This window comes from Bos grunniens, chromosome 9 (assembly GCF_055505025.1).
Source record: "Bos grunniens cultivar Pamir isolate PY7600 chromosome 9, Bosgru_T2T1.0, whole genome shotgun sequence".
NCBI lineage: Eukaryota > Metazoa > Chordata > Mammalia > Artiodactyla > Bovidae > Bos > Bos grunniens.
The window spans coordinates 64,817,501-64,840,271 of NC_141173.1; the positions used below are offsets into that span (position 1 = coordinate 64,817,501).

At 37.7% G+C, this 22,771-nt stretch overlaps 2 protein-coding genes and 1 long non-coding RNA gene across 30 annotated transcripts in view; 2 read left to right on the top strand and 1 right to left on the bottom strand.

Annotated features, from left to right (window-relative positions):
• SYNCRIP (synaptotagmin binding cytoplasmic RNA interacting protein) overlaps nt 1-1,142 on the top strand; it is a 26,638-nt gene extending 25,496 nt beyond the window's left edge. For all 12 annotated transcript variants that reach the window (XM_086317851.1, XM_086317854.1, XM_086317861.1 and 9 more), the window contains one exon: nt 1-1,142. This exon is cut by the window's left edge. The gene's annotated coding sequence lies outside the window, so the exon portion shown is untranslated.
• Nucleotides 1-18,986, bottom strand: part of LOC147366049 (uncharacterized) — a 179,688-nt gene extending 160,702 nt beyond the window's left edge. Inside the window, exon 1 of one of the 2 annotated variants that reach the window (XR_015133179.1) lies at nt 18,831-18,986. This is a non-coding gene — a long non-coding RNA (uncharacterized LOC147366049). The remainder of the gene's footprint in view (nt 1-18,830) is intronic. The other variant, XR_015133180.1, reaches the window with a different exon arrangement.
• The window catches only part of SNX14 (sorting nexin 14), an 84,230-nt gene continuing 79,739 nt past the window's right edge, over nt 18,281-22,771 (top strand). For all 16 annotated transcript variants that reach the window (XR_015133174.1, XR_015133177.1, XR_015133176.1 and 13 more), the window contains exon 1: nt 18,281-18,572. Coding sequence is in view for 8 of the 16 variants with exons in the window: in XM_086317832.1 (XP_086173958.1) it covers nt 18,433-18,572 (140 nt within the window). In the remaining 8 variants the exon portion in view is untranslated. The remainder of the gene's footprint in view (nt 18,573-22,771) is intronic.

A 22,771-nucleotide genomic window follows, 5' to 3' on the forward strand; every position in this document is an offset into this window, starting at 1 on the left:
AATGCCATTGTTGGTATCCTTAACTTTTATTTCTGCTCACCAAGGTTAATCATGATTGTCTATATCTTTTTTATAGTAATCACTTTTGAATTGTGTTCAGATATGCAGTTTCAGGTGTAATCATCAGAGCTGGTTAGTCAGGCATTCCAGATAGTGGTTCTTTTCAGAACCTTTTTTAAAGGGTTGGTTAACTACCTCAGTAGCAGAGGATTGAACTATACCCTGTCTGTACTGTACATAGAAAATCTTTGTAGATAAAAGCAAGGCTTGTTAAATGATATGAGGGTAAGATTTTAAATATACCAAATGTAACATTCTTAGTTGCCTTTAGTTTCAGAGGCTTGTAAGACTTCCTCATGAACATCATAACAGGCCTTGCTTTTGTCGTATTTTGTGGCTGAAAAAGCAGCCTTGCTTCTTCAGATATTGTAGTTATTTGGATGTATAATAGTTTAGCAAGATGTTACTTTTGTAAGACATCAGATGTTCAAAAAAAGTGCATCCGAACTTGTACTAAATACTGCAGTGTCCCTTTATAAAAAGTCAGACTAAAACTGACAGTTGTACAGCAAAGCCTGACATTTGGATATTTTGAAGTTTTTTCATAAATCATAGAAATTAGTATATGGCTGTAGTTTAGCTTTTTAGGTAAAAGGTATGTTTCATTAGTGCATTTCTTACTGCTGATCACTGCAAAAATGTGAATCAGCTTTCCATTTCTTATGCAGGTCATGATAACTTGTAGAATAGAGTACAATCATTTGTGCTATGTTTTTAATTTTCTAAAGCACCTTGATGACAGTGAGTGTTCAGTGGTGAAGCATCCTCTATTGAATCACCCTCAAAATTTTTTGCCAAGTCCTAAATTGATAGCTTAAAGTCAAAAGTGAAATTATAGTTTAATTAGGACTTGGTATAAAGAAATCCCTTTTCCCCTTCCCCAAAGGGATACTGCAGTTATATCACATACCCAATAGGCACCATGACGAAGATCAGAGCTTATACTTAATTAAGGTTTTATACACACCAGTTTCCCCAGTAAATGCAAATTTAACAAGAAAATTAGACATGTCATATGTTCAAAATGCTCATGGCAAACAATCATTTTGCATTCCTGCAAATAAAATTGTTTTATACTGTAAGCTGGAGGCGAGTGTAACTTATTTTTGTAATAAAGTTTTTATTTTTTTTATGTGTCATTAATATAAATGTGTGTTAGTGTAGAAATATTCTGGTTTAAAAACTTAGAAATGCACACATTTCAGTATGTTTATTTGTACTTACATAATTTTAGATAGTGGTTGCCAATAGTCTGTATGTTTCACATTAATTGGTTTTTTATGTTAATAAACCATTTTAGTATGTTGTATGTCAGTTACTGGGATAGCTGGGACATAGAGTGTAATTTAAAATTTGTCAATAAGTATTCATTGGAATATATGTAAATGTGCCTTGCCGGTTATTGAAACATTACCTACAAAATGAGTATGGGGTGACAAAAATTAGTTCCTGGTGCTTAATGAAACTTTTTGCCACTGATTTTATATATTACCCCGTGCTTTTTTAAAGTACATCTCTCAAATCTTAGTGTAAGTTTGAGGGCTACACAAAACATTTACATTTCATTCTAACATAAAATGAGTAATAGGTTGTGGAAAGTGGGTAAACTAAATGTAGCCTTCAGTAAAATTGAATCTCAGTGTAATCCTTGGTGCTGGCACTTCCCAGGTCCAAGGAGTTAAATGATCCCATCAAAGAGGTCATTGCCATGCCTATTGGCACTTTACTGTCATACCCTTTTTAAGGGACACTGTCAAGGTGTTTAAGTTAATTCTCAGAATTATTTGTTGGGATTTTAGAACAGGTTTGTTTGACTTAAGTAAGAACTGCATTGTCAAAGTTGAAAGATGAACATTTTTGTGAGTTCACAAATGTGTTCTTAAGAAAATATTAAAATACGGAGCTGTGGGTTTCCAAGACTATTTGGCATTCTTAGTTTGGGGATTTGGGAGGAAAAACTGATACTAAAAAAATTTGTGAAGAATTGATGGGTAATGTAAACAGTGGTGATTAAATATATACACACTCAAGTGAAATTACTTGACAGTGTTCATTTGACTAACTTTGAATTTAAGCCATTATAATTACTTTTAAAATTAAATAATCATTTGCACTGTTCTGATAATGGGTGCAGTTTTTGAGCAATATAATCAGAGCTAAATATGCATGTAGTGATTAGTGATGTGAACAATTAAGTACTGAGAAGAAATACTAACTGGTATTTTCAAACTTAAATTTCTGTAGTAAAATCAGTATCAAACTCTTATCAGATCAAGGAAAACAGGCAATGCATATAAACATACTTTTGAATGTTGTGTGGCCTATAAAGCAATAATGCAATTTTTATGGAATGTCATGGGATATGAGAAATGGAAATGCAAAAATAACTAATCCTTTAGTAAAAATGTCAACATGTTAAAAAGGGGAATGTTAACTAATGTAGGTTATTGATATTTGTGATTTGTTTATGGGTTCTTGGCTTTGACAGCTTCAAAGAATGGATAGATGACAAGTTAAAAGAAATTTTGTATATAATTGTCAAGGAATGGGTCTTAAATCCAAGAATCGAGTCCCTTCCTTGGGGTGAAAATGTATCCTTAAAGCATTCTGATTGTTGAAAAATAACAAAACAAAACTTGAGTTACCTAACCAAAGCAGACGCAAGATTTTGTTTCTGCAGACTACTTGGCAATCAAAAGTGATCATCACTTTAGTTAATCAGTTTTCAGAAAGTTGCTTTGTGAGAAAATTCTGTTAGATATATTCTCCCAATCATGCATTTTGTGGGAGGTTTTCCAGCATTGTGATTGAATCAGATGTTAGAAATGAATGGGGGGTTTAGCACAAAAAGCGGTTGCACACTCATGACGGCCATTGTTGTAGCATCATGAGAAATTACCAATGACTGCAAGTCTGATTTAATGATTTACACTTTCTTCATGATAAAATAGGAATAACATACATAGGAATGGATTGATGGGGTGACCTCGGGTATTCACTTGTATGAATCTATTTGAAAAGATTTAATGAGGGTGAATATCATGCTAGATGGGCAAAATTGTCACATTCAGGACAGCTGTTTTGACTGCTAAGCCAAAAGTCACTGTTCAGAAACATAGGAAAAAAGACCAAACAGAGCATGACATATAGTCTATTTAAGGGGAGAAATTACAGAGTAAGACTTCTGCATTTAGGTGAGGGAGCTACCCCCCTAGAGTAAATGATTGCTCAGGTTCCTAAAACTTAATACCCACCATGGTCATTTTCTCCCCAGTGATACATACCATAAACTTTTAATCTGACCATAGGAATTCAATGGTGGGTTGAAAATGAATCAAGAAATAACAATACATAAAATGAACAGACTTGTGGGGATAATGTTTTAAAGTGTAGTATTAATTACTCAGTCATACCACTCAATAAATAGGGCATGCCACTACTTTTCTTAAGATGCTAATTATCAGCCAATGTTCAAAGACATTTTTAACTGTGGGCAAATTAGTGGATGGACTTTTTTGTCTGTCACTTTTTAAAAAAGTACTTAAGATACAAGTTTTATTAGTACCACAGTCTGCCTTCAGTAATATGCCTAAAATATTTTTCAGGGCCAGGAGCATTCAGTTGAAAGAAAATCTTTTTTACGACTGCAAAATAGTATTAAAACTAATGCCCTGGTCCAAGATTAGGTTTTTAATGATATTAACAGTAGTCTGATAAACATCTAGAAGTCTGGCATTGAGAAACAAAAGCTTGTACCTGACTAGTATTTTTATTTAAAAAAATTAGTTCTGTTAGCTTATTTAAATTCTCTTACATTTATTTATCTGTAGAATTTATATTTATTTCATTCCTTTTATCTCACTGAAAACTGTCTGCAGGCTCTTTGATTTGGATTAGATGTGTGAAGTACTGTCTTTTGCCAAAAACCTCAAAATTACCTGTTCTTTTCAACGTAGTGGGTTTGTGCTTGTTTGGAGATCAGTTCAAAAACTATCTGTACTATCTGTACTGCCTCTGATGTTAAGATTTTATGTATAGCATAAGGAAGCTAGCTCTGACTATATTTTCCTAAGAATAAAGACCTATTTTTGTAGCATGTCTTAGGATCTCCAGGAGTCCAAGAATTATTGTGGGTGTCCTCCATTTCATCGTTTTTCATTTAACAGCTTTTGAAATAGACACTTGGAATCTTTAGGGGTCTTTTCGTCTTTTAATTATCCATACATTCAAAGTAACTAGCCAACGGTAATACCAAAACAGATTCCCCGAGATCCCTAATTGAAGCACATGATAGGGAGATGATGTATAGGATAAATGTATAGTGTTGGTCTCCACTTAATTTTAATTAATGAAAATACTCTGGTCACACACATGCCAGTGGACTCAAGAAGTTAATGGTAATTTGGTTCTGCTTTTCTGGTAACATGTCCCCACCATTCAGTGTTCCATTTTCTTATCACTCTTTGAAGGTTTGGAAATGAGTAATTGAGGTAGTAAGTAATACAGGACAGGGGAGTGAACAAACTATTTTGCTTTAATGTACATTTAGGTGACTGCGCAAATGAGGTTAGGTAGGTGAATTCAGCTTAAAATGTGTTTCATTAAGCAAAATTAGCAAGTCATCATCAAAGAATGGGGAACTTGTAAATACATTCAGGAGATTTTGGCTCATCCCTAGGATTTCTTGGTGGGAGGGTGATAGCTTTGGTCACTTCATGAAGATCCTTTTAGGTACAGAGTTTAATAGTTTGTGTTATGATTACTAAAGTTTATACTGATGATTGAAAAAAGTTTTTGTCATTTCAGAACAGTCATGGAAGTTTTATACCTGAAAAATTCTTAAACACTACTAGAGGATTTTGAAAACCATTTACATTGCCTATTTGACTCCCTGTGCAGATGCCAAACTAGTACTTTTTTTCTTGTTGATAATCAAGACTGCTGACAGACTTTTTGGATGGGGGAGAAGTTCCAATAAACCATTTTGGAAATTAGTGTCTTCAAGTGTAGTTTCCGAAAATGTTTTTTTAACACAAGCAAATAGAATCAAGGTTATTTTAGAATAATTTACCATAAGCTTCAGTGAATATCTGATTTTCTTGACTTTGTAAAATGGTTTAAAACAAGTTCTAATCTGAAGTTGCTATCTGTGATGTTCTTGAAAGGTCATTTCTTGACTTTTGTTCTGAAAGGATTCTGTGATGCCAAATACTAACTTATTTTGGGGATACCTAAGGGAATTGACATTTACAGTCATTTATGAACTACAACCAGTTACTGCTACTACAAGGCAAAGGACAAAGGTTTTGATGTGGACCAGACATTACCACAGATTAAGAAAACATGATTAGGGTTGTGTTCACAATATAGTAACAAATGTGAAGAGTTGCACATTACAAAATCCAATCTTCCAGCTGTAGACAAATACCATGACATCAGAAGAATTCTAACATCTGGTGTGGCTCTATTGTATACTTTCAAATGAGATGAGGTTTGATTAGTAGTGCCATTTGTATCACAATTTTGCCTTTCAACTTGTGTCCTGATTTTTTTTTTTAATGGGAATTAGAAAATGCCAGTACTGCATCATTTGAACACAGAATTGTTAAGTCATGAGTTTAAAAAATTCTCTAATTTCATCTTCAAGAGAATAGTTTAAAAACTATTTTTATAGTTAAAAATACTATGAATGGTATTCATGGTGCTTTAATTGGGAGGAGTCAGGAGTTAGGCCTCTAAAAATTGCTCTATTTGACACATCAGGAGAAATTAGAAAAGCATATATACTGTTTCTTAGTATATTTAATATTTGGAATGAGCTTGGAGGTAAATAAATGAACAATATGTCAAAGGTCATCCAAAAATTAATGGAGTACACTTTTAAATTCTCTGCAGCCACAGGCACATGTAATATACAGTATAATTTTGGTAAAACTTCTTGAAATAGTAAAAATTAACATGAATTTGCAGAAGTTGAATTCCTAGGATTCCTTCAACATTGACAGGTGTAATTTCTTTTAGGAATCCTGCCTAACTTCCGATTCATTTATAAATAGAATTAAAACATGGTGAAAAACTTTTATTCTAAAGTTAGACTTTAAATCTTCTTTGGTTTCCTGACGATCCATTTAGTGTTAGGACAGTATCAGCAGTTAAGCGCCCAACAGTGGATTCAGTGGATTCTTATCCTTTCTGCTGCTCAGCGTCTTTTGATCAGTCTATTTAAATTACTGCCAGTGCTTGTTTAATTAATTAGTTCTTCAGTGTATGGGGTTTCTTTTGCCTCCTAGAACAGAAGTCCTTCCAAGGCAGGGAAATCCGAATTAATGGTGCTAGACGGGTATTTAAAAATACTTTTCAAAGTATTTTTTAGCTTGGAAATGGATTTTCAGTTTACTTTATTAGGCTAGATTTGGCTTAATTGTGGCTTGTTAACTTGAAAAAGGAATTGAAAATTTTGAGCCACTTACAACATGGACAGCTTTTAAAAAATAATGAACATGGAATACTAAATTTTAAAGCAGATTAAGATCATGAAGGTCCATATTTTAAATTGTCTGTTTGACCTTAAAAAGGTCTTGAAGGGAGCAGTTGGCTGTGGGATTTATATCTATCAATCAAGACAGCCTAGCCCAACAATTTGTCTCTTTATTCAGTTTAATTCCAAACTGCTGAACAAAAAGGTATTGGCCTACCAAGTCCCATCTATACTTAACATTTATGAGGAAGGGGTACTTCAAGATTGAGTTCTTGTTCTGCTTACAAGTCTAGTTTTGAGTCCAAAAAGTTTGTATAAAGTTCTTATGTAGAGTACTTTGGAAAGTAGTAGTCATACTTGAGCAAAGTTTCAAAGCTAGGTAACTACACATTAACATAATGAAACAATTGTTACTAAGAGTAATCCATACTTTTTATACATCTGTATGGAAAGTCTTAATATGAACCTTAGAGTTGGTTGCTGGCTGGTTCAAAATTAAATCCCTTTGAGAAGAGAGGCTCTGAATTTAAGGCATTTTCTCACTGTATATACCTACTTGTTTTGAGTAGTGATGGATTAAAGGTGGTATTTATGCTTAAATGTGCTTAGTTGATATTTTAACTTGATAGTACTTCAAAGAAAAATTTTAAAACCTGTACCTGGAAAACAAGATACAGCACAGAATGTGAAAGTCTTATTTCTCTGCTCACACCCTAATCAGTTAACAGATGAATGACTCCAGTCTTTAGTTCTTAGTTAACCTCATATCTTTCAATTACTAAGTTTAAGCAGTTTCTTTTTTTAAAACCCCATGTGAGACATTTGGCTTACTCTAGTCCTTTTTTTTTCTTCCCTCCCCTAAACTAGTTCAATTGATTACTGTCATTACTCAGACTACACTTAGGCTACTACTACTTACGTGTTTTAGTATCTGTTCTTCACTGTATGGTGAAACCGCACACACTACTTACTCATCTCCCAATTCCTATTAACTATCTATACTTTTTTGTTACTAACTTTTCCTCTCCACAGCATTTATTGACTCAATTCCAGTAGTAGAGCAGGCTCCTCTTACTTATATGTGGACTGTCTTGCTCACTTGAAATCTGTAGATTTTTGGAAAGATAACCAGTTTGTAATAGAATGCATTGAAATACTTCTCTGTGCTTTTGATTTTTCTCAAATGTTTGGTGACTGTATTTTTTTGTATTTATAATATGGAAGAAAGATTGATAAAAGTGACCTGGTGTTCTGGGCCTGCCCACTGAGACAGCAGACTGTAAGTTCTGTGTGTGTGAGAACACAAGGGCTAACAGGCCTTTTTTCGTTTCCTTGGGAGCTGGCAGGCAAACAAGTTTACCTCTCCAATGCCAGAAAAGACTGCTCAATTGTAGGCACACAGACTCCTCCTAGCCAAGTTATTTGCTTTGAGGAGCGGGTTAGACCCTGCAAACAGGCCTGCAACCCTCAGGCACATAAATTTCTTCCGTTTTCCACTCTTGCAAGCCTGAGGTTTTGCCTTTTCTTTGTCACTCATCTTTCCCATGAAAATTGGCTGCTTTTCTTATAGTCCTCTGATTGCAAAGTGAACAGTGTCAGTTCATCTTTTGTTTTAATTTGTTGAAATTAATAAAAGTCAATGTAAAAATAGAAGTAAAATACAACAGCATAGTGTACACTATCTTGGATTTATTAGAATAAACCACTTTAATCTCTGTGTTGGAAAAGTTTGAATAAGTCTTACTTGAAAAGAGAAGAGCACCTAGTATGCTAATGGGTACATATAGAAGACATTTTGTGACTAAGGTTGCAAATTTAGTGGCATTATTAACTGGGCAAAGCAGATTATTTTGCAAGACCTTTTTGGGGGTAATAGTACAATAGGTTTTATTTAAGCATATAATTTCTGAACATGGAAGAAGCACCCATTCAGCATTGTTTAGTTTTAACTTTTTTTTTCTTTTAAGCTCGGCCTGTGGATTCGGTTTCCTGACCAGGGATTCAACTCAGGTCAAAGCAGTGAAAGCTGAATCTAGACCACTAGGGAACTCCCATTTCCTTTTTTTCCCTCCATCCATTTACATTTAATACAGCGTACCTTCCTGTATGTTCTTTTACCAGTTAATGAGACTACATTCCGTATTTTGGCAGGGCTCCCTTCAAACCTCCAAGTTTGATGTTCTGGGATTTGGTGAGAGTCCATGTTAACCTACTTGTAGAATATTTTTTTACACTTTTATCATATCCTGTCTTTGCTAATTAGAGGGTCTACATCCTTAAACAAATTTTTCCACTTAAGGCAATTCAAACATTTTAGATCCTTTTGCCTGTTCTTAAGGACCTCTTCCAAGTATTAAAACCTTTTTTTTTTTTTTTTAATACTTTAAAACTTTTTTTTTTTTTGGCTGCACTGTGTGACTTGGGAGGATCTAAGTTTCTCAACCAGGGGTTGAACACAGGCCACAACAGTGAAAGCACCAAATCCTAAACAGTGGACTGCCAGGGAGCTCCTTAAAACCACTTTTAATAGGTTTTATTATATTAAATATTACCTAGTTGATATCAAGGGAGAGACTGACTTTCAGGGTTTTTGATACCAAAATTCTTGGCTAAGTTTTCAGCTAGTGTACCTAGATTGTTTCAAAGTGATGGAGATAAGACCCACTAATCTCTTGCATTTTATAGTGGCTTTCACATTCCAGTAAGACTGATGTAGCCTGTGTTATATTCACTTTTATATAAACTTACAGAAGTATAGGTTGTTAAAGCAAAAAGACTGTCTCACAGTTTCAATGACTTAATAGATACTCCCTTATTTCCCCAAGAGTTCTAGGTGAAAAATTGTATTTTTTCTTAAATCATTGAGACATTTAATGAAAGAACTATGAGCACACATAAATACAACTTTGGTTCTGAGTTTTCTGTAAAAAGAAATGCTGTTAAATTACGATGTTGAGTTGGCCAAAAAGTTTGAGTTTTCCCCCAAATGTACAGAGAAACACAAATGAACTTTTTGGCCAACCCAGTATTTTGCAAGCTTACATTCTTCTATGAGATACAACTTGTTTTTTAAAAACATACTCTGCCTAGAGGATTTTTTGCTTCATTTACACATTTTTTGTGTGAAGACTTAGTTTTACAAAATACAGGAAATGTACATTACTGATCATTTGCCCTGTAATACCTTATATGTTATGAACATTTCCTGGCAACATTTTTATTTTACTTGTTACCTGAAAGAGGGTAGGACAAATCTTGCTTTTTTAAAAAAAAACTTTTAAAGCTGTATGTTCTGAGGAAGAAAACTATCAAGCCCTATATAGTTCACGGAGCATTATTCAAATTACCCCAAATTCCCTAAATTACTCTTAATATTTTACTAGTTTAGAGTCAACCTATGTAACAGATACCAGTCAAAATGAGCAATATGAGTCTACTTTTTTTGTGCTAGTAACTTGTGTTTTTAAAATTTTAGAATTAGTGTTCATTTACTTACGGGCTCTCAGTTCTGAAATTCTTGGCAAAACTCATTTGGTGTAAGGTTGTTAACCTGATCAGGAAACAGAAGACAGTGTAACTGCCAAACTAGCCTCCCAAATTTGCTTTACTACTGAGTGATTTATGTATTTTCTAGAAATTATAGAGTGTAAATGTTCTCGTAAGCATCAACAATCTCCTCCTCCTGCCCATCCCCAGTAAACTGTCTTTAACATCATGTATTAATATTTTTTTGTCAGAATGAAGCATTTTATTGCACCTTTTCCCAGGGAGCTTGGTAGTTTGGGAATGATAACCCTTTTAAGTTGATTTTTCTCTCCCCTCTATTTTTAAGAACTGTTCACAGGATACCAGTAGCCCGATAGGAAAATTATATTTTTTACAAGCTTTAAGGAATTAATGGTCCAGGGTTAGGACTTGGCAATTTCACTGCTTGGGTTCGATCCATAGTCAGGGAATTAAGGTCCCCAAAGCAGCACTGTATGACCAAAAAGGGTTTAAAAAAAAAAAAAAAGTTTTAAAATTTTTGGCCTCCCTGTGTGGCATATGGGGTCTTAGCTCCATGTCCAGGGATCAGACGGACCCTCAACCCCTGCATTGGAAACACAGTCTTAACATGGACCTCCAGGAAAGTCCCCCCAAAGCTTTCACTTTTCTAACACCCTGAATCACTCTCCTCGAAAAGTTTCCTTGGTGCTTTGCTGGTTCTCTCTGTGACTATCTTGTTCTTATCTGTTTTATTGCCCTTTTTTCCTTCTACATTTGTTTGCTTGATCTCAACGATTATTTCCAGCTTCATGTCACATCTGTGTGGACTCCTGCTCTGCTTTAATGTCAGGACTTGATTAATTTGTGTTATATGCAGGTTTGCCTTTTTAGCTCTTTGCTGTACATGAGAGTGCTTTGCTCTGTCAGTGGTTATATACTGTTAACTTATCACACAGCTACATTTGATGACTTGTTACTGAATAAGCCTAAAAATCCTCTCTATCCAAGTCCTACCATACCCTTGGAGAAGTTCATGTCTGACTGAACTTTATATTTATAAATACTTTAAGTGGTTCCAGATTTATAAGTGGCATACTATAATCACTCTCCACATCTATTTCTACAATAGCACTATCTAGTAGAAGTAAACTGCAAGCCATATATGTAAATTAAAATTTTATAATTTGGCCTGAGCTCATCCTTCTAGTCTTAACCTTCCATTGGTATTGCCTTGTAAACAAACTGTGCTGCTGCTACTGCTAAGTCTTTTCAGTCGTGTCCAACTCTGTGTGACCCCATAGATGGCAGCCCACCAGGCCCCGCCGACCCTGGGATTCTCCAGGCAAGAACACTGGAGTGGGTTGCCATTTCCTCCTCCAGTGCATGAAAGTGAAAAGTGAAAGGGAAGTCGCTCAGTCATGTCCGACTCTTGGCGACCCCATGGACTGCAGCCTATCAGGCTCCTCTGTCCATGGGATTTTCCAGGCAAGAGTACTGGAGTGGGGTGCCATTGCCTTTGTCTTTGGTGCACTTCACATTTCTGGTATCTGACTAATGGGTGTTCCCACCCTACCCTTCTAAGCCAAGCACTCAGAAATCCTCTTCAGCGAAAACAGTAAAGTCGTCTTGCTGCAGGTGAACTAAAATGATCAGAGTATCCTTGAGGAACATGTACAGTTAGAACAACAAAAATCTTGGCTTTCTGGAGCGAATACAAGGCCATTAGCTGATTTTTCTTCCTTTACTGCTTGTGCTACAGGTTTGTAACAGCTGTTTATGTATAAGTCAAAACCCCAAATTTATCAACCTCTGCTTGAAGGTAACTTTAATCTGACATTTGCAAATATGGTATTTCTGTGCTTCATAATTGCAAGAAGAATCTTCAGAAACATTAAAGTTACATTTACTATTGCTGCTATCCTTCAAATTCATTTTCTGTCAACAGTGTTACGTGTTCATTACCATTTCCCATCCTCTACTGTTATCAATAACAGTTTCATAGGCTGCTTTATGGGGCTTCCCTGGTGACTCAGTAAAGAATTTGCATACAATGCAGGAGCCTAGGGTTCGATCCTTGGGTGGGGAAGATCCCCTCGAGAAGGGAATGACAGCCCACTCTAGTATTTTTGCCTGGAGAATCCGTCCCATGGAGAGAGGAGTCTGGAGGGTTAGAGTCCGTGGCGTTGCAGAGTCAGATGAGACTGAGCAAGCTAAGCACTTATGCTGCCAGTGGTAAAAGGCTATGAAACTTGGCAGAGATTGAATAAATAGGCTTAAACTAATTTAGGGATAATACGTGAGGTATTATCAAAATTTGAAAATCCAGTACATGTAAAGGTCTATTCAGGTAGGTGTTACTTGTTTGTCTCTTATCTCTGAGGCTTTACAAAAATTGCTCCAACCCTGCCATCAGTGTTTCTGTGCGCATTTTTGGAGAAGCTTTCTTAGTCTTCGGAGATACAGAACTGAACTGAAAGCTGTTTGTTTTTTTTTTTGAAACAAAATGGAAGAGAAGTGCTCACTGAACATCTGGATAATTCAATTATATTGAATAAATACATATCTTGAACTGTTTTCACAAAATCGAAGCATATAGGCCATATGACTTTGATAATGCTCAGAATTCAGACTGTTTTGAAATGTGTTCTGAGCTAAAAAAAAAAAAAAGAAAAAACCTAAATGGTAACTCATTATATAGGAATAATTTTCAAATAAAATTGTTTCAATAAAAATTTCCAAAATTACTTAACTGTTCAAGATTTCTATTTAGATATACTATATGGAGTTGTGGGTTTTGTTTTTTTTAAATGTTTTTAAGTGGAATCAGTTGACCAAATACAATAGTTTCTATCTATATGAAAGGAATATAAAATTTTATTTTAATTATTTGTTAGCAACCTTACTAGAATTGGAATTGAAGTACCAGTATTAATGATCTTAACAATTCTGAACCAACGCTAGTTGCGTGGTGGTTTACAGGTACCATGGCAAATGCTTTTGTTTTTATATTTTAGAAAACAGCTACTGAGAGATAAGAGGAATGATTACGAAGGCCTTCCAAAATATTTTCAAGTTACTGAAGTCAGTTGAAAGCTATATTTAAACATCTGAATATAGTTAGCATTTTTCTTTTTATGAAAGCCATTGTCTAGTCAATATAAGAAATAAGGTGGAGTGTTACTTATTTAAAGGAAAACTAACTTTAAAAAACTTTAGTTAGACAAGAAAGCATTGACCATCTTATACAAAGAATAGCAGTATTAGATTATAAGGGCCTTTTCCAATCTTTAATATTTACTAAAAGGTGTGCGTACACCTGACCTCAGCCCTGACTGACTCTTTGTGATTCCATGGACTGTAGCCTGTCAGACTCCTCTTTCTGTGGAATTTTCCAGGCAAGAATACTGGGCTGGGCTGCTCTTTCCTACTCCAGGGCATCTTCCCAACCCAGGGATCAAACTCATGTCTCTTCAATCTCCTGCATTGACAGGTGTATTCTTTACCGCAGATACTACCTATCAACAGGCAGGTGAATATATTTTCAGTTTTTAATCAATAATTTATATTTTCTGAAGTTATGACCTATTAACATCAAAGTGAGGTTTGAGAGGATGGTTATTCCAACATATCTTAGAAATAAAATCACAAACCTGTAAGTGTTTAATTTTTGGTGCTAAGAAACACCTCAGAATTTCAAGCTTAGATAGCTTTTACCCAGAGAGTATTTCTTTGATCCACTGGTTCTGTAAAGTAGTAGTTCTTCATATCTTACTGATATCTTATCATTGGATGTCTGTCTTCATGACTGCACAGAAAAGTGGGGGTTGGTTAAATACGAAAGTAGCTGCATTTTGACATCTTGAACTCCTATCGAGAAGTCCCTTAAGGCTCTTCCTTCAATTGCATATTCTCCATTGTAATGAGCTCTTTCTTTTGAAAACCAAGGAAGGGAACATTTCATGAGGTATAGAAGGCAGATTAATCCTTTTACAGATATTATCATGTCCAGAGGTTAATACATAGGGATAGGTTGTAAGGAGATGAGGCTATTAGGAAATGTAAAATTAAGACTAAAAAGAACGTTAAAAATGCCACAAAAGGTAAAACAAGAACATTGATGCTTTGAGATTTGGGGTGGGGGGGCGGGGAACTGGGGTTGGAAATGCTAATCCTGTGATAGGAGATCATACTCCAAATCACAGGAGGCAGCTGTGAGAGGGAGAGGCTGAAATGGCTCCAAGGGGTAAGTAAGTATTCCTCTATCCTTTCCCTTACATACTCAGATGCCACACAAACAATGTCCCTCTACAGTTAAAATCTGGTGTCTATTTAGGGTCATCAGAATTAAGTAGGCCTAGTCACAAGGGATTCAAGTACTCAACACCATCTTTTCAAATTTCTGAAGCATTTTAAATACTTTGCCTTGTGCTGCATCACTTCTGAAAATTAAGTGAAAGCAGAGATAAATCCTTGTATGTTCAAATTATTGTTTTCCCAGAGGACTTTCTTGATCCTCAACCAGTTGAAAATTTCCCTTTCCCAGCAACTGTCATTAAAACAAAAAGCTATTACAAAAAAACCCAAAAAACTATTACAGCCTTTATATATAAATATGCCCTGTATGATACATTATTTTTCTTTGGTGACATGTCTCCTTCACTAGATTGTAAGCCTTTGGAGGTCAGCAAGAAAGCATCTAAATCATTTTATCTGCCACCACATTTAGTACAGTGCCTTAAATTTATTTGCTAATTTAATAAACATTAAAATGGAGATACTGTAGTTTGATGTTTATGAGCCCTTTAGATGAATGCATTATTAACCATTTACTATTTATAGTTTGAGAATGTACCACTAGCATATGTGATAACTGTGGCATTTATAAAAAGTTTATGCCTTTAATTGTCCAGTCTCTCCACAACTAATACTAGTCTGGAGTATCACTATCTAGTAGAAATATAGCACAAGCCGCATTTGCAATTTTCTACTTGGTATATTACAAAAGTAAGAAACATAGGTTAATTTTTAGCCTATTATTTCCAAAATACCATTTAACATGTAATCAACTTTTGAAAGTTGAGATGGTTTATACTTTTGTTTTCATATTAAGCCTTCAAAATCTGATGTCTATTTTGCACTTACAGCACATCTCTTCAAACTAGCCACATTTCAAGTGTTCAATAGCAAGATAATGGATAGTGGCTACAGTACTGCACAATGCAGGTCTAGAACTCGAGGGCAGGCAACAAACTTCTGGACTTGTTTCCAAGCTATCTTGCAGCTTTGATTTTATGTCATTGTCATTTTAGGTTGTTACAATCCAAATAAAGCTAACTGGTTTGGCTTTTTTGTTTGTCATGTTAATAAATCCATAAAATAAACATTTTTTGTATTAAGCATTGTAAATAATAGCTACTTGCTACCCAGTTTAATCTCTTAAGACTTCTGAGGAATGTAACATTTAGAGTTGAGGATATTGGGTTTGAGATACACCAAGTTAAATGTGCTCAATGAAATTGCTAGTAGAAGGTGAAGCTGATTTCTGAACCAGGATTGATTATGGATATCCCATATCCTCAGTAGAAGTTCATATCTTTTTTTCTTTTTTTTAGTATTTATTTGGCTGCTTCAGGGGTCGCAGCATGTGGGATCTAGCCCCCTTCAGGGATTGAACCCTAGCCTCCTGCATTGGGAGTGCAGAGTCTTAGCCACTGGACCACCTAGGAAGTTCCCAGGAAGTTCATATCTTTTAATAAAAAGTTGGAAAAAAATCTCAAGCTCTGTGTATGACTGCTGACATGGATGAAGTGAAATAAAAGTTGCTCATGGATTATACAGTCTGGGATTCTCCAGGTCAGAATACTGAAGTGGGTACCATTCCCTTCTCCAGGGATTGAACCCAGGTCTTCCACATTGTGGGTGGATTCTTCACCTGCTGAATCACCAGGAAAGCAGACAGGGATACTAGGCCATAATGCAAAGAAAAATCATTTAATGGAGTAAAAGTTTTACTTCATTAGATTAAGTCTGATCCATAGGAATTTTTTTTTTCTTTTAGACTGGATTTTTATAGAGTTTTCTTATAGCAGGAATTTGTTTTTACTTTTTCCTTTTCTGAGCATAAGAGCAGTATGAAAATTTAAATTTGTCTATTGTCTAATTAGCTTATATTCTAATTGCTCCTGCAAAGAAAACCATAGAGGAAAGGAGTTGGATGTTGTTAAGATGTCTAATTTGAAAGAACAAAATATTTTATCATTAAAATGCAGTGGCTCCCAGTGAAAAAGTGAACAGGAATTTCAGAATGAGCTTACAAATACAAAAGCAAAATTTTAAAACAGAAAACAACGGCAATATAACTTACTAAAAAGTTTGAAGTACCTTACCCAAGTATAAAGTACTCAAGTCCACAGTAGGCACTTGATACATGTAGATTAATTCAACATACACCTTTTATTTATACTTCAGTTTAGCCCTAGAATGTTCATATAAATGAGGGGTTATGTGAATTTATGGTTGTGGTGGGGGAAGGATACTTAGGGACTTTTGAAACATCATGACACTGCTATATTTAAAATGGATAACCAATAAAGGACGTATTGTAGAGCACATGAACTCTGCTCAATGTTATGTGCCAGCCTGAATGGGAAAGCGTTTGCAGGAGAATGGATACATGTATATTATGGCTGAGTCCCTTCCCTGTTCACTACCACAACATTGTTAATTAGTTAAAATTAGTTATACCCCAGTACAAAATAAAAAGTTTTAAAATTTGGAAATAAAAACAAGGGGGGGTTATAGGTAAACGACACCAAAAAAAAAAAAAAAGGCTGAAAATAAAATTTAATTATGTACCTCAAAATATTTTTAAAAAGCACTAAGCTTTCCGATGATGTTACAGAGTAGTCTTAGAGTGTATATTTATGATGTGCGTTTAAATAATACCAAAAGATGAGGATCGGTGAAAATTGATACTTTTATATCCCATTGTGGAACTGGTAAACCGGTTATTCTAGGTAGGATCTTGAGTTTGTACTATGTTCTTACTCTGATATAGCACTTTTATTGATGTTGATCCTAAAAGGATTAGAAATGTGTATAATTTGTGATCAAGGTTAGTAATATCAGTGAAATTAAATAGTACTAATAGATGCTGCATTGGAAGCAATGCATAAAGATGACCCATGCATTCGGAATAATATGGGAACATATTAAGCTGTCCATATACCTTTTTATGTTTTAAAAAAATAATTTCTGAACATTCTGTCTCTGCACTTTGGAGGCTTACCCTCCGAAGAATGAAAAAAAGGCAGCAGTTAAACCAGCTTTGGAGTTAGAGTAGTTGCAAGCCTGGTTTTGCTAGCTGTGTAATTCTGAGCAAGTTCCTTTCTGCCTTAGTAATGTCAGTAATCTAGCCGTAAAATGGGAGAAACCAGAGAACCTGTATCAGGAGTTCAATGTGTGAAGGGTAAACTGCTTAGAGCACCGCCTAAATAAATCTTATTACGATACTGTCTTCCTGCATCTGTCAGAGTAGCGGAGAAAAAGGAAATTAAAATTGAGAAATGTGATGACTTGGTAAAGCAAAAGCCCCAAGAGACTATTGAGGGATTTAACCTGCCAAGTTGTATCACCCAAACACACGTTTTGGTTAGGTCCGCGGGGCTGCTGTGCACTGAAGTCTACCTCGCCCGTGAGCACGGTAAAAGATGCTTCCTCGCAGGCGTGGTGACCCGGTGGGTTTGATGTTCCAGGGTTGTTTTACTCACCCGCGCGCGGCCCATGCAAAATAAGGGCTGAGAGGTGTCCCCCCCTCCTCCCCTTGGGGCGTCGCGCAAAGCTTGGACTTGTCCCCACGCAGAGCGGAGACTACGGAGAGGAGGCGTGCAGAGCGCTGGGGAGGGGGGGGGGGGGCGCGTCCCAGAGACTACAGTTCCCAGCGGCCCCGAGCTCCGGGAGTACCGCAGGCAGGGCCCGGTGGCTGCAGGGGGGCTGCAGTTTCTCCTGTGCTCGGGCAAATCCTGTTTCTCCTCCGCAATACAGGCGGTTACTGGGTGCTGCAGCTTCCCCCCGAGTTCTGCAAAGGGCCGGCCGCCGGGGAACGGGGCTCTCCACTGGAGGCCCGTGCGAGGGTCCAGACCGGAGAGGTAAGCGATGGGCCTTGCGCCGCCGGCTGACGTCGGACACGTCTCGCGGCTGTCCCCGCAAGCCGACGGGGGGCGTGGCCGCGCACGCGCGGCGGGGCTCGTGGGCGGGGTTTTGGGCGGCTGCAGCCGGCTGACCGTCCGCCGGTCGCCGGCGGTCTGGGTCTGCGATCCAGCCCCCAGGGGTGGAGACGCGGGCGGTAGATGGGGGTTGCCTAGACCTCGGCCTTAGTCTTTAGTACAGCTTCAGCGACGCCGACGAAGATGGCGCCCTGGGTGCGGACTATAGGGGAGAAGCTGAAGCAGCGTCTGCGGCTGGACGTGGGACGCGAGATCTGTCGCCAGTACCCGCTGTTCTGCTTCCTGCTGCTCTGCCTTAGCGCCGCCTCCCTGCTCCTCAACAGGTAAGGCGGCGGCGCAGGGGCGGCCGCCACTGCCGTCCTCCCCACCCCCCGCGAAGCTGCGGGCTAAGGCGCTGTTACATCGCTGCGCGGAGACCGTCGGGCTGCGCAGCTGCGGGACGTGCGGCGAGCTGCGGGGGCCTCTGGGAGAGCGGGCCGGGGGAGCCGGGCGGGGCGCCGGGCCCGGAAGTGCGGGCGGGTGGGCTTGGGTGCCGCGGGTCCTAAGGCCTCGCTTCTCAACCATCCGGCCCCGAGTCTTACCTTGTTTTCACCCATTTCTTAAAACCTGGGCTTCCGTCGTCTATGCTTTTCAGAGGAATAAAATCTTTCAGGGCGGTCCGGTCAGCTGACGGAGGAGAGTTGCAAGGTCCGGTCGCTGTCTGTTTTTGACCGACTCGTCTTGCTCCTCCCCGCCCCGCGCGCACACGCCCACCCTATATGAAGCGATCCCAGCCTAGGCTTTCTCCCACAAAGGAGTGGTGGTGTTGGTTACAACACCGCAAGGATTTGTTGACCCGAAGTCAGAAAGCGAAATAGTACTGTCATCCCTAGAATATTTCTAAAGGGAATACTGAAAGGTGAAATTGGTTAATTTCGTTGACATTTTGGAAGCGGAACGTTCTGCCTCTGAACTAAACTGGTTGATGTCCTTCATTCTGTTGTTTCTAGAAGCGGTAGCGATGAAATAGGTAGTAGAGGTGAAATTATTTCAGAATTATTTCCAGATTTGCTTTTGGTGGAAAGACATGTGAGGCAGTTGTCAGCGATAACACCTGCATGTTTTCTCTCATAGTCTGAGCGTGCAACCATCGTTACTCTTTATCTGGAGATATTGGTCCCCAAGCCTAATAAGATCGGGGAAACTTAAACATGAAACTTGGTAAATTGATTTTGTTCTAAGATAACCGTTTCCTGGGTTTGTGTTGAAGTTGGATTTCTTCCCTTGTCGCTTTGCTTTCTAGTTAGTTGATTCTGAGTTATATAATACTAGGTTTAAACTGCGATTAATGTTATTGGAAACTGTACTTTATGATGGTAAAATGACTTTAAGACTATGGAGGACGTGTACGTGGAATCCTTAAGAGAATGGAAGCTATTAATTATTTACTTTATCATCTGGAAAGTATTTCAAGCCAGATAAGCAGGTGTAGTATGAAAGATGTGCCAACTTTATATGATCGTTTTGTCTAGGCATCTTTACTTATCTTATTTGGGAGCCAGGTCAGTTTAGGTGTTCCAGGTAGGACAACTATGTAGGAACAGGTTGAACTAGATTTCTGAGGGTTTCAACTTAATCATAGCATCCAGCATCTATATTATTAAGGAGTCATAGGATAGCATCAGTGTCTTTATAACATCTGAACGCTGTACCCTGTATTTGTATTATGCAAAGAAAGAAGGAAATAACAAGTGTTATTTCTGAGTGGTTGGATTTATGAATGAGATTGTTTTTGTGTACAAGGCACCATTGGGGGGTGTAGCTGTGGAACTAGAAAAATGAGAAGATACGCTTAGTACATATTTTCAAAAAATGATTTTTATACAGGCATTTCACCAGTTAATTTTTAGAAATAACTTTATAAGAAATTCTCAGTTTAAAATCACCCCTGGTTGGAAATTCCCTGGTGGTCCAGTGTTTAGACTCTGGACTTCCACTGCTGGGGGCCTGGGTTTGAGCTCTGGTCAGGGAATTAAGATCCACTGCTGTACTTAAGTCATTTCAGTCGTCTCCGACTCTGTGCGACCCCAGAGACGGCAGCCCACCAGGCTCCCCCATCCCTGGGATTCTCCAGGGAAGAACACTGGAGTGGGTTGCCATTTCCTTCTCCAATGCATGACAGTGAAAAGTGAAAGTGAAGTCGCTCAGTCGTGTCCAACCCTCAGCGACCCCATGGACTGCAGCCCTCCAGGCTCCTCCATCCATGGGATTTTCCAGGCAAGAGTACTGGAGTGGGTTGCCATTGCTGTACTTAAAATGGATAACCAACAAAGACCTACTGTGTAGCACAGGGAACTCTGCTTGCTAAATGAGAAAAGAATTTGAAAAAGAATGGTTATATGGATATGTATAACTGAATCACTTTGCTGTACACTGTTACAATATTGTTAATCAACTATACTGCAATGTAAAAAAAAAAGTAAAAAAAAAAAAAAAGATCCGGCAAGCCTCATGGCATGGCCAAAAAGAAAACAAAAGCAACAAACAACCCCACACCTCCCCAGAAAACCAACCAAATAAAAACTCCCCTGGTTATTATGTGGTTAAACTTAGACTAGTACTCTTTTTGAAATTAACTTTTCTCTTATTGTCTTTAAATTTTAACTTCTAAAAATCTCTCAAGATGTTAATTAGCATATAAAATTTTCTTTCAGTATGAATAAAATTATGAATTTTATCTGTGGAAAGATAAATGGATATAACCTTTGGACCACTGTAACTGATTTGTGGTAAGAGTAGAGTAATATACTTTATGTATTTCAAATTATTTATGATATCATCTTTATAGTATTGTTTTAATATATTAGAGCATACGATTAGGATATACAGTTATATAGATTTGCTAATCATAGGATTGAATATTTGAATATTATAAGGAATATTTTAAGTTAATCCTAATAATAATGGTAATATCAATAGTATTAATAGGTAACTCTTTGTGAGTACTTTGGTCTAGTTACTGTGTTAAGAGTTTTCATTATTATTGAGGCAATTTATTCATGTGGTCACAAGTTTTGAATCTGAAGCTTGACTGTTCAGAATTTTATTCTGATTCCTCCTTTAACTAGTTATATGACTTTGGATAAGTAATCCAATTTTTGAGTCAGTCCCCTAATCTGTGTAATGTGCATAATACTGGAGCCTGCATTTTGTGATTACTGTGATGATTTAAGTGTTTTTGTTGTTTGCTGGGTCTTTGTTGCTGCACACAGGCTTTCTGTGGTTGTGGTGAGCAGGGGCTACTCTCTTGCTGCGGTGTGTGGACTTCTCATTGTGCTGGCTTCTCTTGCGGAAGAGCACAGGCTCTAGGCACGTCGGCTTCAGTAGTTGCAGCCCACAGGCTCTAGAGCACATACTCAGTAGTTGTGGCACGTGGGTTTAGTTGCTCTGTGGCATGTGGGGTCTCCCCGACCAGGGATTAGACCTGTGTCCCTGCATTGGTAGGTGCATTCCCATCTACTATACGACCAGTTCAGTTCAGTTCAGTCTCTCAGTTGTGTCTGACTCTTTGCGACCCTATGGACTGCAGCACAACAGGCTTCCCTGTCGATCACCAACTCACGGAGCCTACCCAAACTCATGTCCATCCAGTTGGTGATGCTATCCAACCATCTCATCCTCTGTTGTCCCTTTCTCCTCCTGCCTTCAATCTTTCCCAGCATCAGAGTCTTTTCCAATGAGTCAGTTCTTCCCATCAGGTGGCCAGAGTATTGGAGTTTCAGCCTCAGCATCAGTCCTTCCAATGAATAATCAGGATTGATTTCCTTTAGAATGGACTTGTTGGATCTCCTTGCAGGCCAAGGGACTCTCTCAAGAGTCTTCTCCAGCACTGTAGTTCAAAAGCATCAATTCTTCAGCGCTCAGCTTTCTTTATAGTCCAGCTCCACATCCATATATGAGTACTGGAAAAACCATAGCTTTGACTAGACGGACCTTTGTCGACAAAGTAATGTCTCTGCTTTTTAATATGCGGTCTGGTTGGTCATAACTTTTTTTCCAAGGAGTAAGCATCTTTTAATTTCATGGCTGCAGTCACCATCTGCAGTGATTTTGGAGCCCCCCAAAATAAAGTCTGTCACTGTTCCCACTGTTTCCCCATCTATTTGCCATGAAGTGATGGGACCAGATGCCATGATCTTCATTTTCTGAATGTTGAGCTTTAAGCCAACTTTTTCACTCTCCTCTTTCACTTTCATCAAGAGGCTCTTTAGTTCTTTGCTTTCTTCCATAACTGTGGTGTTCCACCAGGGAAGTCCTTAACTGGGTTTTAATACATGGAACATGCTTGGAATGGTGCTCAGCACAAAAACAGTTATTTTTGTCTTATTTATCCTCACAACATTGTGAAGTAGGTACTGTTACTAGCCTCGGTGATTTTTTTTTTTTTTGAGATACAACGTATAAAAGAGTACATAACACATATGTAATTGTATAGTTCTTTGAATTGTAAAATATAACTCCCCGTGTAACCACCACTTACCAA